Here is a 17,486-nt window from a genome sequence, read left to right as displayed (position 1 = left end):
ATAGAACATAAATAAAAGTCTTATTGCGAAAAAATGGTTATACGAAAAAATTTTAATTTTTAATATCTATCCTTCAAACAACCGTCCAATGATACATGCGACACATATGATCATTTTAATATCAAAATTAAAACTACTAAGGACGAAGGCGAAAAACAAGTCATCCAAATACAATACGATGAACATCTTACTGAAGCCAGTCTCCGATATACTTTAAAAAGAACTGATAAGGATATTTCTAAGGAAAATGATTCAAAGGAAATTACCATAATGGTTGACTTACAAAAATGTTTACCAACCCCATTGCTGACAAATACTCAGTCGTTTTATTTGAGAGACATGTGGACATTAAACCTCACGATATTTAACGCAACAGAAGGAAAAAGTCATTGTGCAATGTGGGATTAAACAGTTGGGGCCCGTGGAGCCTGTGAAATTTCTTCGTGCATTTTCAGGTGGGCATTAGCTAACTTGAATTCGAATATAAAGGAACTTACGATATGGTCAGATAATTGTGGAGGCCAAAATAGAAACTTCACCATAGTTGCTATGTATATGTGGCTTATTCGCTGTGTCCCAACCTTAAAATATATAAATCACAAATTTTTATTAAAGGGACACTCATATGGAGGTTGACGGAGTCCATTCTGTAATAGAGAGAGCCAAAAAGAAAATTGATAAAACAAACACCATGATGGTTCCCTGGGACTGGCAGCAATTTGTCAGGCAGTGTAAATTTAAAGATGTAATTGAAGTATACGATATAAGGTTAGAAGATTTTAAAAATTTTAAATCACTGTTTGACAACAATGCTGCTCCTTTAATAAACAGAAAAAAAAATTCTAATCATAAAGATTTCCTCATTAGTGAAGTTGTTCATCTGCAAGTACGATCGTCAGATCCGGGGACTCTCTTTTACAAGAACGAACTGGCCAACAGATATTCATCCTGTAAGTAAAGTATTACGGCCCATATCTTCTAAAAAGTTTAATGACCTACAAACAAGTTTGCAATGGATCCCTCCATGTTTTCATCATTTCTACAAGAATATACCACATGGAAATAACATCGCTGAATATCCTGAGGAAAAAGATCAATAATACTGGTGTGGACGATATTAGTGAGTGTTTATTAAACAATACTTAATACTGAATTTTAGTTTTTATATTTCTTATAAAATAATATAGTTGTTTCAACTCTTACTTATTTTGTATGATAATATAACCTATGAAACCTGTGAAATATTCAACGGTATACCGTCTTTCCCCATTTATTTTATGCGAACGTATTTGGTAAAAGGTAATTTTCTTTAAGAGTAAACTAACGTAAGTGCTTCCATCCCTTAACGGTAAACTGAAATATTATAAGAATATTTTTTTCAGTAGTGGTAGACAATAAAATATTATCTTACTATCAAAATGATTTTAAAGAAGAATAACTAATTCGTCAGCTGCCTCATAAATAAATGATTAAAAAAACTTAAATCGGCTCTACTGTAAAATTACAAAATGTTACATACGATAGTTTACCTCTGAGGTACAGAATTATATTATTCACTTTCATAATCAGATGCACTGTCATCGTCACTGAAATCATTTAAATCAATCCTTAATTCTTCAGTAATTACATATATGTAACGTTCACTTTCCAAATATTTATCTTCGAAACCTTGACAACATGTTCACACACTTTCTTCCAGTTATCTACAGTTACTCTAGCAAATTCCTGTTCCACCAATACTTTTTCTTAACGTCTTCTAACTTAAAATAAACGTTTTGTTTTGTAACTTCATTTTTTATTTGCGCCCAAACTATTTCTCTAGGGTTCAAGTCTCGATGATATGGCCGAAGTTTTAAAGAAACATGTCCACATTCTTGCAACACTTTGTCAAATTTATATTGAATATGATCTTGTTTGTGTCGTTTGATGATTTCATACAATTGCGGTTTTAATATTGACGTTATAAATGGTAAATCTTTTTCTGTTAACCAAGATATTATATCCATTTTTTTAGAATTACTGGTGAGTGCTTTATTAATTTGTACATTATGATATGACGCATTATGAGTAACAGCAACAGATCCAACAGGCAAATTGGGGATTAACTGTTCTTTCATCCATTTTTCATCATTTTCGGAATTCATAGCATCATGATAATATCCTGTCTTAAAAATCAAAAGAGCATTCTGTATGAAACCCATCTCCCCACCACCATGTACGATAACCAACCTACTTCCTTTTGAAATGTTTTTGAACAATCCTTTGTCACTGCCATCTGTCCAGCTATTTGGCGTAGTGTGTCCTGCATGTACATAGGTTTCATCAACATATACAATTGACTTCTGTAATATTTAATTTTGTCCAAATATTTAATACGTAGAGTACTAATATCATTCCATTCAATTAATAAACGTCGATGATCTTTCATTTTCTTCCATTTATATCCCAAATCTTTCATAATTCTGTAGGTTTTTTTTAAGGTTAATGATACTAAATTAGAAATTAACTTTTACCAAACTTTCACACTTCCACTCCACTCGTACACCTCTTCAAGCCTTTTCTGCAAAAGCTTCAATAATACACGATAACGTTCAATCTCATGAAAACGATGAACGGTATTTCTAATGAACTGTTTGTCACACTCCCTCAAGCCTGTCGCGGTTGCTTTCCTTTTAGCAAGTGTTGTAGATGGAAATTTTAGTGTATTATTTGACTCTAGTTTAATCTAGTTAACATACTTATTGAATGATCCTTTCTACTGTACGTAAAGATACTCCAGTAGCTTCACTTACACGTTGTTTAATACTGGTTCGATTATCTTCAGGAAATAGTATTTGCATATATTTAAATACATTGTAAACTGTTCCTTTGGATTCTGATGTCAATCTGATCTGTTTACTCGTACTACACTTAACCATCTCCATTCTACAAAATAGTTCTAATAGGCATGGTAGCACCTTTCTTGTTGAGACTCGACAACATAATAAGACTAAAGTACGAACTCCTTTGAAATCCAGTGACTAGAAATTCTCGGAAATAATTCTTATCAGTTCTTTGTATGTTCTTAACGGGTCCTTAAGGAGTCATTATTAATGACTTTATAATTACGGTTTTAAGGTTAATGATACTAAATTAGAAATTAACTTTTACCAAACTGTAGAGTATCAATTATTAAAGATGGTATTATAACAAATAAAAAGTTTGGTATCTATAAAACAATCTGTGTACAATCAAACCCCATTTATTATTTAAGTAAGTAATAATTTTTTAATTAGTGCGATTTTATATAATTTAATTTGTTTAATATTGCAACGACACAATGGGTCTGATCATAGATATTCTATTGTCTGCGCGATTAACTATTTCGTGGAAGGGCTTGCCACTCGATTTAAAATAAGCTGTATCTCGATACCTATATGACTTTATGGTGCTTAAACATGCATATATTTACATGTAATAGGACTACTCTGTAACTATTAAAGGTACACAAATACACATTGTTTTAGAAATGTTTTTTTAGCCACAAAATTTTTCTGCGTCTAACTTTTTTCTAGTTAATTACATTTCAAGGTTACAATTTATTTTATGTCATGAACTTGGAATTTTTATTTTGTTTTTACGATTATTTGCTCCCGTTTTCATTGAATCAAAGAGTGGTCCCGAGGCGTGACCTACATAGAAAAAGTAATCGTGCTAAAAGGCGTTAAATCAAAGGGAAAGTAAAGGGTGTTCCGATGAAATCTCAAATTAAGTGTAAATCTATGCAGATTGATTGGGTTTTTAATCAGAAGAGATAACATTTAATTTTTGTACAGCGACAAACTGAGATTAGTAACTAGTGAAGGGTAATGCAACAGTTATATTTGAAAATATAAAAAGATGATAAATATTATTATAGAGTAAAACTTTCTCTCTACTAGTAGTATGAGAAAAAATGTAGATAGCAACAATATAAAACAAAGTAGCTCATAAAATTTTAGAAAAGACGAAGGAAAACAGACACTAACTATATTTTGTCCTCTTAAGCTTGATAACACAGCACCTCATTATAAATTCAAAAATGTGTCATTTCTTCGCTAGAAATTTATCTTTACTCGCTATCTTCTGATGTATCCTCCCTGTATTATGAGAATCAGATAGCTGATACCATAGGTTCGAGACAGTTATTTAGACATTTATTAATTTGGTTGGTCTTTATTATGGCTATGTTAATTCAAACTTAAAATGTACTTACACTGTTAGAGTGCAACAAATTTAAGTTTGGGAATGTGACGTAGTATTTAGAGCAGGTAGGCGGACAGTTTCTACCAATGGCGGGCGGAAACAGGTAGATTTCAAATAATTTTTCATAAGTACATTCAATTAAAATGAAGAATGAATTTGTTAATTTTTATTTTCATGTGTTTTTAATCGTTATAAAGTTTATAGTCAGTTCCACTCGATAAAATAATGAGTAAAATATTAGGAGCACTTTAATAAATAAAAAATTCCTCAATACTTACAATTTATTAACATTACCACAAAGAAAGGGTTTTAACTTTACAAAAAAAAAATAAGTAAATAGTTTATTTTAACTAATTCAATAATATATTTATTTATCTAAACAAAAATGCTTTAGTTATAATTCCCCGCATGATTCTAAGATCTCTATTTCTGAATTTGAATCACTGTCCTCATCCTAAAAAATGCTTTCTTCGTATAAACCAGTATTAACAATAAATTGTAAATGGTCCAACGTAGTGTCTAACAAATGTTCGTTTTCGATTTGAGTGTTTTCATATTTTTGTACGTGTTTACATATAGTAACCCACTCTTCTATTAACATGTCTAAAAAATTTTTTTTGCTATATTTTCAACATTATTTATATTAATTGTTGTATTATATGTAGCCACTCTACCTTTTACCAAAGCCCATATTTTTTCAATAAGGTCTAACTCCGGAAAATAGGAAATCAAGCGAAGTACTTTATGTCCATGTTGTTAAATTTCATAATCTAATACATAAACAAGTGGAAAACGTGGTTTATGGGCTTTTATAATTTTATATAACTCCGCTTCGGTTAGTGTTTGTGGAAAAGAATACTATTTTCCTATAACCACTTTGCCATAATATCCCTTCGGCTAGCAGACGTCATATTTCTTCCATTAGTACATTATGATAGGATGTATTATCAACTATATACCAGGACCGAATTTTTGGGTAAGTTAGGGAAGAGCTCACTTCTGACCCACTTTATAAAATTAAGGTGGTTCATATCGTCATCATAGTCACCACTCTTGGATCCCAAAAACATAAATGTCATAAAATTATCGTACAAATTAATTTAGAGGATTTTTTGGCGAATTAAAATAATAATTGTATATTATTAGTATTTTTACTAAATGTTGCTTTACCAAAAACTTTTTGCCGATCTTTGCCTCGTCAACAGAATTTAATTTATTATGAAACTTTAATAGTAATTATGGCTTACACTTATGCGTAAAGTACAAATCTAGTCTCTCTTCCAGCATGAACAATAATCAGCCTTTTGCCCTTAGAAATCGGTTTCTTTAATTCCTATGGTTATATCCTCAGATTGAGATTAAATTAGCTACTTTAAATATTCTATTCGTTTTAAAAGAATATCATTTAATAAAAGAATTTAACTTGCCATTAGGACACTCCTATTGTCTTCGAGTTTTCGCCACCTGTAAATTGTTCTAGATGATTTGAGATTATTTGTTCAAAAGTATAATGGTTTTAATTTTGTTTATATCTTTTTAGGATATTGTTAAATAATTATTATTAATAACTGAACTAAACCCAATATAGATACACTTAATGACTTATTATTTACTAATTATTACTACCAATATACTAAGCACTAATTTAAAAAAAAAATTAATAAAATATCCAACCAGATCAAATCAACAAGTGAAATACTTTGCGATACGTACTTCTTAAACTACGACACTGGCCAGCAGCACGCTCGTCGTTTCGATGGTAACAAGAGTAAACACAATTCACTGCGCATCGTCAAGTTACGATTCATATTCCCAAACTTAAGTTTGTTGCAGTATACGTTGTTCTAAGATCTAAAGTAACGTTTGATAAATAGCAATAGGCTAATGGGTAACTGCAAGACTTGCAAGACTCTTGCTGCAAGACCAAGACCAAGACCAAGACCGGGAGTATAATACCAAGACCAAGACCAAGACCAGGTGTATTGGCGCAAGACCAAGACCAAGACTGTCCAAGTCTCGTCTTGTTCTTGCATTTGGGCAACACTAATTATAGTATTAGACAAATCAAATTAGTATAAAATAAGGTTTTTTTCGTCACAGCTGCAAGACGTGTTTGACAGTTAAAATGTGTGGTATGAGATATTACAAAGAGACTCTTATTTAGGGATTCATTTTTTAGTGGAAAAATAAACAATCAAATCGCCAAACTAATTATTTTGCTTATAACTTAAAAACTTATCTATTTAGAGATTTGAGGTCAACAGACAAATTTTTCAAAAAAATGATACACAAAATGAGAATAAGAATTAAAATCGGTTAACAAACAACAAAATCTCTATTTTTGAATATTATTAATAACTTTTATGTCATACGAGTTCATTATCGTGTTTTTATTGCTTAGTTACCAACTATAGAATTTTCATATAAAAATGATTGCACGTCATTGCTCACGTAAGTGAGGAATTTTTAAAATGTCAACTATTTGTCAAACTGTTATATTAACAGTAAATACACTTAGTTTTAAGACTACTGCAATGCACTAAAATACATAAGAAAAGATTTTAATACAAAATTATATATTCTAAATTTTAAACTTACCTCTTTTAGAGCATTAATAGTAAAAACGTCCCGCCATTATTTCTTGTTCAAAATAATATATCTTAGATAAAAGCCTATTAGCTTTCTTCAGACTATTTAGTTGTTTTGGTATAGCACAATCACAATACACAACAATAATTAGTTTTTAAAGCAATTAATCCAAATTTAATATGTGTTTATAAATACAATTTATTACTATATAATATATTATGATACAATTGTGTAAGAAATCAAAACATAAACAATATTCTTACTCTAAACAAGCGGCAGCACTTTAAACAATTTTGCCAACTGTCATTAAAATTTGAAGTATTCCCGTATCAGTTGCGTACAATTGTCTAATGTATTTGATTAAAATTAATATTTTATTATCTATTAGACTTAAAGAGTTTTTCATAAAATTTTTATTATTAATAATAACAAATGTTTTTGGTTATTTAATCAATATAATTCTAAAATTCCCAATATAATGATGATTATATTTTTCTAATTATTACACCATGTTGACGCTTATGAAAGATTGAGCAGTTCCGTATGGGTTTCGTATTATTAGCTGTGTTAGGAAAATTTGAACTCTAAGGTTGACGTTCTGGAAATTTTAAATATAAGTGACGTCACTTTATATAAATTGTGACATACAACTTTTTACTTTGAAGAATGGTATACATAATAGTATACTTTATGGCTCGCACAGGCATATCGACAAAAAAAATATTGATAACTTCTTAATAACATTTATTATTGAAGTTATAAAATATAACATAAAGTTATTCTAACTACATAACATTCTTTAGTAGAATTTACATAAAATTGGCAATTCTGGGAAGATCCGGTGATAGATAGATCTGACATTTTAACTTTTTAGGTTTGACAGCCGCAGATGTTTATTCATTATATGTTTCACCCTAACGACGGTATTGTTCATTATACTATGATACATTTTCTGAATTTTTAAAAATATTTAGATTAGAAATACGATAGCAAACTAGTACGACATAAAAGTTTGTGTGCACCGTGGGCATTAATAGATGTGTATACCCTCGGGCGATTTACAAACATGCCAGAGACCGTTGTGTTTGTAAGACAGTCGCCCTCGGGCATAAACATCTACATAATGCCCTTGGTGCATAAATAACTATTTTAGTATTCATTAAAATTTATTTTAATTTACCTTGAACTTAACCAAAAACATTTGATATTATTAATAATATAAATTTTATGAAACAACTCTTTAAGTCTTATATTCCACAAAATAATAATTTTAATTAAATAGATTAGACAATTTTACGCAACTGATATGGGAAAACTTCAAATTTTAACGACAGTTCAGCGTGTGGCAAAATTGTATATAGTGTTGCCGCTTTTTTAGACTAAGAATTTTGACGTATTTACTGTTAATATAACAGTTTGACAAATAGTTGACATTTTAAAAATTCCTCACTTACTAACTATTCTGATGTTTTGGCAACGCTGTGGGGTTCTGACGTCGTGTAACCTTGAATGGCGTGCAATCATTTTTATGTGAAAAATTATATACCTACACAAAATGATTTAATAATAAATATCATTTTTTAAGGTTATAAACATTTACAATAACTCCGTAGCGTTTAGTTTAAATTAAATGGCTAAAAATATTTGGAAAGCTGTTTAAAAACCCAACTTTTAAAAAAGAAGTTTCTACAACTTAATTAGTCAAGATAGCCCTTCTTTAAATCACCTTAATTAAGTACGAATAAATAAATATCACAGTACTGTTATTATATCATATCTTGTTTATCATTATCATCTGAATCTGAAGTTGTGTTGTTTGGTTCAAGGATAATTAGTTTTAATAACCATTCGTCCATAACTTTTCTTCCTCCTTTATGGCATGCAGTATACATCGTTTCCAATTTTATGCAGTCATAGTATATAACCCCCTAGTAAGGTAACTCCCATAGAAAGTTTTGGGAGTGACTTTCTAGCGCCAAATACGGACGGGCCGAAACTAATTTTATTTGGCGGCAAATTCAAAACTTAGGTTCTGAATTTTAGGCGGAAAATTCAAAAAATCTGCTCTGAATTTTAGGCGCCAAAATTCAAAAAGTATGCTTTTAATGGAAAGTAAATATAGTTATAAAATAAGAAATAAAAACTTATTCTATGCCAAAAAATATATTCTCTCTGTCCAAAAATACAGTATACACTTTTTATATATAAATGTATAACATAATATTTGATACAGAGAGAGTATATATTATGGTATAGGACAGTTTTTATTTAATATTTTATGATTATATCTGTTTTCCATTACATTAACAAACCAAAGTCCGAAAAACAACAAAATAAAACACAGACATCCTGACACTTTTATTTGTATAATTTTCTCTCGTTAAGTATTGGCTACAAATATCCTCATCCTCCTCATTTCTTGAGTCCTTGTTAAGGTGTGGGTGGAGACACTCTAAATATTGTTAGCTTGCTGTCTCCATTGGCTGCAATTCTGTACCAGATGAACAACTTCATGAAGAGATTTTTCCACCAATCTTCATTTAATCTTCCCATCGTGTTGGAGATCTTTCTTTTGATATACAAATATAGATACCTCTATATTCATTAGTAATGGTGTGTTGTAAGTTCCATACCTTCTAAAATACTCTGCCTTTAAGTACCATCTGCAGATAATAAAGTGTAAACTCTAGCATTTAGCATGTTACTCCATGTAACTATTGCTCAGAAGTAGAAGATCCATGAAAATCTAAAATAACGAAATATTATTAACATTATATATATTATATAACAAATTAAGAACCTATTACTTTTTTTTATAAAATAAGGCCAATTTTAGGAATGCAATTATAACTATGAATGAATTTTGTGGTATGTTACTAGTCATCTGATAGAAAAATTCTTCGAATACGTCTGCAGTCATTTACTCATGATAATCTTGGGTGGTTCATGAAGTAAATTCTAATAAACCACAATTTACAAAGCCAATTTCAGATCCAGTATGAGTTATTATTAGTCTACGACCTTTTCCAACAGATGGGTTGAAACCAGAGGAATAACCTTCCATAAAAACCTGTCGCGAATTGGTAATATTTTTATTAATCCAACATTTTCAAACAATGGCCCTTCGTTTAACCAGGTTTCATCTAAATAATAACTTGTTTTTCCTTATGTTCGAAACCTTTTAATTGTTCTTAGATATTACCTCCTCCAACATACAATATAATCGTTGTCAAGATATAAAGCTCTTTTGTTACATTTTCCCACGAAAAACCTATTTTGACACAATACAACTAACGTTACAACGATTTTCCGAACACTAATGTTTGGAGTTTTGTGAACTAACGCATCATGCATATTTAATATAACAGTTTTTTTCTGTTGAGAATAAGGACTTTAACTGACCAGTTTCTGTAGATTAAAAGTTGACGTGGTTGCCATCGTGAAATATAAATATCACAACACCCATAATACAACTAATGTTAAATAATTGTTTTACAAATTAAACCAAACACCTGACGGTAACCACCGATTGCACATTAATATCAAAACTCTGGATGATTTTAAATCAAGGACTTTCTCATTTTTATACCTATATGTATCTATCGATTTTGTACCTTTCGTAATAACCTGGATTAACTTAAAATTCTTAGAAACGAGTTGTCTTCTTAAGTACTTTTATGCAGGTAGGTACCTCGGTGTTAATTGAATTTTATTCTGAGGTGAGTACTTCATGAGTAGACCATTATTTTATTAGTTGTTTTGTTTTTATATATCTTAAAATACTTTATATGTCTTCTTCTATTGGTGCCTATCCTCTGTGGATGTTGGCAATCACGTTGGTCCATACAACTTTGTTGACAGCTGCTCTAAATAGATGTATGGTAGTCATTCGTGCCCACCGTCTGATGTTCTTCAACCACGATGTCCTTCTGCGCCCTTGAGATCTTTTGCCTTCTATCTTGCCTTGTAAAATTAGTTGAATTAGTTAATACTTCTCATTGCGCTTCACATGCCCTAAGTATGTCATCTTTCTGATTTTCACGATACGCATAATTTCCATGGCTTTATTCATATGTTGGATCACGGTGTTGTTTGTAACATGATGGATATAGGAAATTCTGAGCATGCGGCGGTAGAACCATTTCGAAGGCTTCTAATCATTTGGATGTTGCCTCCGTCAAGGTCCAGGCTTCGACTCCATATAAAAGGGTAGAAAATACATAGCATCTTACGACTCGTGTTCTTATATCAATGTTCAGGTGCATATTAAATAAAATCTTCCTGAGGCAATTAAAGACAGCTCTCGCCTTTTCTATACGACATCTTATTTCCTGTGAGTGATTCCATTCCTTATTTAGACTACATCCAAGGTATGTAATTTTGTCGATTATTTTTAGGGGTTCATTATTAGCTGTGAATTGATGGTCTATTACGTCGTTTTTACTTACTACAAGAATTTTGGTCTTCTTACAGTTTAATTTCATGCCGTATCTGTCACAGGCTTCCACTACACGGTCTATTATTGTTTGCAGATCCTCCGCATTATCAGAAATCAGAACCGTATCGTCGGCATATCTTAAATTGTTTATGATTTCACCATTGATTTTTATACCTTCTCTTAAACCATCAATAGCTTCTCTGAACAGTATTTCCGAGTAAGTATTGAACAACGTAAGGGTAGCGGGTAGGAACTCCTCTGGATAGTCCTATCAGGGAAAATGAATCAATCCCTGCCCTCCGCAGATTTCAAGGGTTTCCTGACCCGGGAAACTAGTACCTGCTTAGGGTCCCTTATCCAGGGTCACAGATGAAGTCCACAACGGCAGACACGGCGGAGAAGAATACCTTCGGTACGGCGTGGATGGCGGAAGTGGCAATCCCCTGATTTTAGGGATTGTATAGAATCACTCGCCAACCCGCTCGGCAAGCGTGGCGTTTTAAATATGCTAAAACCTCCCAAGTTGAAGATGTCGAGTATCAATACGAAATTACCCCAGGTGAGTAGAGTTAAACACTCAGAATCTCACACTGAACAATCAGTCAGCCTCATGGATTCTGGGGGAGGCAAATATTCGACTGAATCAAATAAGATAAACTACCCATCATTGCTTCGTATAGCCACTTACAATATAAGAACTATGAGGACCCAAGAACACCTTGACGAACTAGAACAAGAGCTCTCAAATATCAAATGGGATATAATTGGACTGTGTGAAACTCGCTTACCAGGAGAAGTATGTACCATCTTTAAATCTGGTCACCACCTATACCAGAAAAACTCAGTAGAAAATCATCACATAGGCGGTGTAGCGTTCCTGATAAACAAACGAGCTCCCTATAAAGTAACGAAGTTCTGTGCAGTATCAAACAGAGTCATATATCTTGTCATCGCTTTGAACAGCAGATACAGCTTACAGATAATACATGGATATGCACCGACAGGAAACTCAACAGACGAGGAAGCTGAATTATTTTACGAGGATCTGACAACAGCAAGGAACCAAGAAAAATCACACTTCGTAATAATCACAGGTGATTTTAATGCAAAAATTGAAACAAAAGAAGAGGGCGACACACAATATATCGGTCGCTTTGGGCTGGACAACAGGAACGAAAGGGGTGAGATGTTGTACAACTACTTAAATAACGAAAATTTATTTTGTCTCAACACTTTCTTTAAAAAATCTAAACAACGTAAATGGACATGGATCAGCCCAGACAAGAAAACTAAGAACGAAATAGACTATATACTCTCCAATAACAAAAACATATGCACCGACGTGACAGTACTAAACAAATTCTATACCGGAAGTGACCATAGATTGGTTAGAGCGAATATTAAAATACAGACGAGAGTAGAACGAAACAAACTTATTAAACGAGAACGATACCCAACCACCGATGTGCTATTTCAAAAACAAACGGAATACCAAAAAGAGCTAAGCACAAGACTAAAATCAGTAGAGACACTGAGACAAATGGATATAAACGGACTAGCCAATAAAATAAAAGTAACTGTAACAACATCGGTTAAGAAAATATGCTCAAACACGAAAACAGCCAAAACATCTAAACTTCAACCTAATACAATTAAATTACTAAAAGAAAGACGAAACAGAACAGATCGAACTTCGCACAGCTTCAAAAGTTTAAACAAAAACGTGAAGAAAGAAATTAGGAACGATCATAGAAACTATACTAACAATCTAATAAAAAATATAATACAAGATAACTGCAATATGAAAGTACTCAAAGCAAAAAACTCAAACGGCACAAGAAAAATCATAGAAATAAAAAATGAGAAAAACGTCACCGTCCGAGACAGAAAGGAAATAAGCGAGGCCATTGAAAAATTCTACACTAAATTATACTCGGCAAATACACAACCACAACAACGACGTACTGAACGAACAATAATTAACACCGGCTCAGAAGAAATACCGGACATAACCGACTATGAAATAAGAATGGCCCTAAATCAACTAAAAACGAATAAATGTCCGGGAGAGGATAAAATTACAGTCGAAATGTTGAAAATCGGTGGAAGAAAAATAGAACAGGTATTAAATATTTCATTTAATAAAGTAATTGATGAAGAAAAGATTCCTCAAGAATGGTACAACTCCGAAGTCATTTTACTATTCAAGAAAGGAGACAAAGCAAACATCGAGAATTACCGACCAATATCCTTGCTCTCACATCTGTATAAATTACTAATTAAATCATAACCAACCGCCTAACACATAAGCTCGATTTCTATCAACCTATCGAGCAGGCTGGATTCAGAAAACATTTTAGTACCATAGACCACTTGCACACCGTAAGAACACTGATAGAAAAATGCACCGAGTATAATGTTCCAATTCATATGGCGTTCGTCGATTTCCATAAAGCATTCGATTCCATCGAATTATGGGCAGTGCTTGAATCTCTAGAAAATGCACGTATAGATTCAAGATACACTAACATAATTAAAAACATATATGAAAATGCCACCATGCAGATAAAGCTGGACGAAAGCACAAAAACTAATCCCATAAGACTACAACGGGGAGTAAGACAAGGAGACACCATCTCTCCCAAACTATTTACCCTTGCTCTAGAAGACATTTTTAAGAAACTAGAATGGAACAATAAGGGTATCAACATCGACGGATCATACTTAAACCACTTGCGATTCGCAGATGACATAGTTTTAATAGCCGATAATATCCAAGAACTAAATGATATGTTACAACAATTAAATGCAGTTTCAGGAGCGGTAGGCTTAAAAATGAACTACAGCAAAACAAAAATACTGAGCCGAGACCAGACAAATATAACAATACAAAATCATACCATAGAAAATGTTGAACATTATGTATATCTAGGTCATGTTATCAAACTAGGAAAACCAAATCAAGATGCTGAAATTAAAAGAAGAACACAACTGGCATGGGGCGCTTTCGGCAAATTAGCATATATCTTGAAAAACACCTCCATTCCTGTAAACTTAGAGAAAAAGGTGTATAACACATGCATACTACCAGTTTGTACTTACGGCTTGGAGACAGTAGCCCTTACCAAAAAATCTGCTAAAAAATTAGAAACAACGCAAAGAGCAATGGAACGAATCATGCTTGGAATATCACTAAGAGACAAGATTAGAAACACCGAGATAAGACGTAGAACGAAGATTAGAGATATTGTGGAAGAAATTGCAAAAATGAAATGGCGCTGGGCAGGTCACGTAGCCCGATATAATGACAACAGGTGGACACGGAGAATTCTAGAATGGTGACCAAGGACGACAACAAGAAGCACGGGAAGACCTCAAAAAAGATGGGTAGATGACTGATGGAACCTTGATTGATCTCCACCAATTGTTCGGGGGAAAGCTTATTAAATTACTTTCCCCTGTGGGTGTACAGTACCAAATATTTTAGGACCATGGACTGTAAAAAGAGTTTCCTTCGATATAGATAAGCAGACTTCACGGCGATGGTTCCTTATGTGTTTGGTTTTATAGGGGTTTGTACTTAGAGAAAAATAAGCGTAATTAATCGATACTACACATTTAATAACGAGAATATTTACAAAAGCACTATTACTAAATAAAGAGTTCGTTTTACCACATTGTTCATTACTCTACCGGCGTTTTAGGGCGCGCGAACATAGCGAAAACTAATGCACATTTCACTGCACTTTTGAGAGTAAGATATTAGCGTACCGAGTACCAGCACACAGCCGATACCTTCGGCTATTAACTTGAGAGTCTAAGTCTAATCACATCTGCGATTCTTTTTTGGCTTAAACCAAACCTTATCTTGTCTACCGATCGGCGTCAGTTTTACCCAAGGAGGCCCTTCTAAGAATTTTATGGCACAAACACCCTGCAATCAAAAGGTACAGTCTGTCGCATAAGATAAAATTCAACATTTGTGGAAACGAAAAATAAACTGAAATTAATATAAAATGTTGTTTTTACAACATACTCGCACCCGTTGAAGCGCTGGCTTTAACACAAATAAACAGATCATATTATGCCAAGAGAGCATGCGAAAGAAAAAATACATTACAATTATCATCTTATACTAACTTAAATTAAATCGTCATTGGGTAGAGGACACAATTTTGTAATAGAGCGCTTGAAGACTCCATCTTTAGTTTTCACCGAGGCAATTCTTACTCTCCCATCTTTTCCGGGAAAGACCTCAATCACTCTTGCTAGTACCCAATGAAGAGGAGGAGTGTTGTCTTCAATCAGCAAGACGAGATCGTTGGGTTCTAGGTTTTTATGAGGGAGAAACCATTTAGGGCGATTTTGAAGTCTATTCAAATAGTCGATAGACCATTTTTTCCAAAACACTTGTTGGAGTTTGGACAAATGTTGCCATAAATTCAATCTGTTTTCAGGAATGTGGATCACATCTTTTTCAGGAAAGGACGTAAGAGATTGTCCAATCAAGAAGTGTCCAGGAGTAAGATACGTAAAATCGGAGGGGTCATTTGAAAGGGAGCAAAGAGGCCGGGAGTTGAGCACAGCTTCAATTTGACCGAGAACTGTAGTGAATTCTTCGAACGTAAGCTTAACATTGCCCAGGAGCCTACGCATATGATGCTTTGCGCTCTTTATAGCACTTTCCCAAATACCACCATGGTGAGGGGCTCGAGGAACTATAGTTTTCCAGCGAATATGAGATGAGGCCAAAAATTATTTAATAGAACGAGAGCTTTCCTTTTCCTTGAAAAACTTATAGAGTTCAAACAGCTGGTTGCGAGCACCAAGAAAGTTCGTGGCGTTGTCACTGAATATTGTTTGAGGGAGGCCTCTACGGCTAATAAAGCGTTTTAGATCGAGAAGAAGCGTCTCCGTAGAGAGGCCGGAAACGACTTCAATATGAACAGCTCGAGTCGACAAGCAAACGAAAAGAGTAATATACGATTTTAATAAAGGAGCCTTACGAAGGTTAGAAGCCTTTATCTGAAAGAGGCCGCCAAAATCTAATTCGACGTGAGCGAACACTCGAGAGGAGTTTAAACGTTCTTTTGGTAGATCTGCCATGATCTGGGTAGCGGGCTTGGCAAGAAACTTGAAACAAACCATACATTGGTGAGTGACCTTCTTGACTTCTCGTAGTCCATTTAAAGGCCAATATTTGAGACGAATTTGTGACAAAGTAATTTGAGGACCTGAGTGACAGAGTCTGACATGTTCTCTGTGGAGGATGAGACGAACTATACGATTTTTTGAGGGGAGGAGAAGAGGGTATCTTTGATCAAAGGTAACGTCTGAGTTTCTGAGGCGACCTCCCACCCGGAGCATTTCATTCTCATCCAAAAAGGGATTTAGGGGTAAAAGACACTTATTAGATAGAGTTTTGCCTTTCTTAAGCTCAGAAATCTCACTCGAGAAGTTGGAATACTGAAGCATCTTAATAATCTTAAGTTCAGCGTTTTGAAGTTCACTGACTTCAAGGGTATCAGTTAACTTGCGAGAAAGCGGTTTAGCATTATTAGCAAATCTAAACATATAGGCTAAAGTTCTTACAAACTTTGAAAAATTGGAGAACCTATCAGAAAGTGAGGTGAAGAAATCTATTTGATCATTTCGAGCATGGAGAATGATTTTCCTTTCTTCAGGCAACTTGGAAGTATAACCCTTTGGGTTGTATTTCAATAAATCCAACCGAAGTTGATTTAAAAATGGAGGACCATGAAACCATAAGGAAGAATTAGAGAGTATGTCGGCAGGATTCTCTTTGGATCGTACGTGCCTCCAGTGAGCATTGGGAGAATTATCTAAAATTTGTGCAACCCTATTTGCTACAAATTGGGTCCAACGAGAAGGATGTGAACGAAGCCAAGCGAGAACAATTTCTGAATCCGACCACATATTTATAGAGTCTAATTGAGATAACTTTTCTTTAACAATATTAGCAATCTTTGCTGTGAGTTTACTACACAATAGCGCACCCATGAGTTCCAATCTTGGAAGGGTCAAGGGTTTTAACGGAGCAACGCGACTCTTAGATGCTAGAAGGGAACAAGACACCTGTTCTGATTTATAGATCACACGTAAGTAGATACAAGCCCCATAAGCCTTTAAACTTGCATCCGAGAATGAGTGAATCTCAACACCAGTGATTTGTTGACTTAAAAAGAGACATCTAGGTATACTTAAGTCCTTAAAA

General features: G+C 33.5%; 1 protein-coding gene across 1 annotated transcript; it reads right to left on the bottom strand.

The window, feature by feature from the left end:
- Positions 1–15,391: 15,391 nt before the first annotated feature.
- Positions 15,392–15,907, bottom strand: LOC140435996 (uncharacterized). Its single transcript, XM_072524710.1, has one exon. The coding sequence runs from the start codon at positions 15,905–15,907 to the stop codon at positions 15,392–15,394; it is 516 nt and encodes a 171-aa protein (XP_072380811.1).
- Positions 15,908–17,486: the final 1,579 nt, after the last annotated feature.

The sequence above is a fragment of the Diabrotica undecimpunctata genome, chromosome 3 (assembly GCF_040954645.1).
Source record: "Diabrotica undecimpunctata isolate CICGRU chromosome 3, icDiaUnde3, whole genome shotgun sequence".
NCBI lineage: Eukaryota > Metazoa > Arthropoda > Insecta > Coleoptera > Chrysomelidae > Diabrotica > Diabrotica undecimpunctata.
Note: the sequence above shows the minus strand (reverse complement) of the source record. Positions and strands in the feature narration are given on the sequence as shown.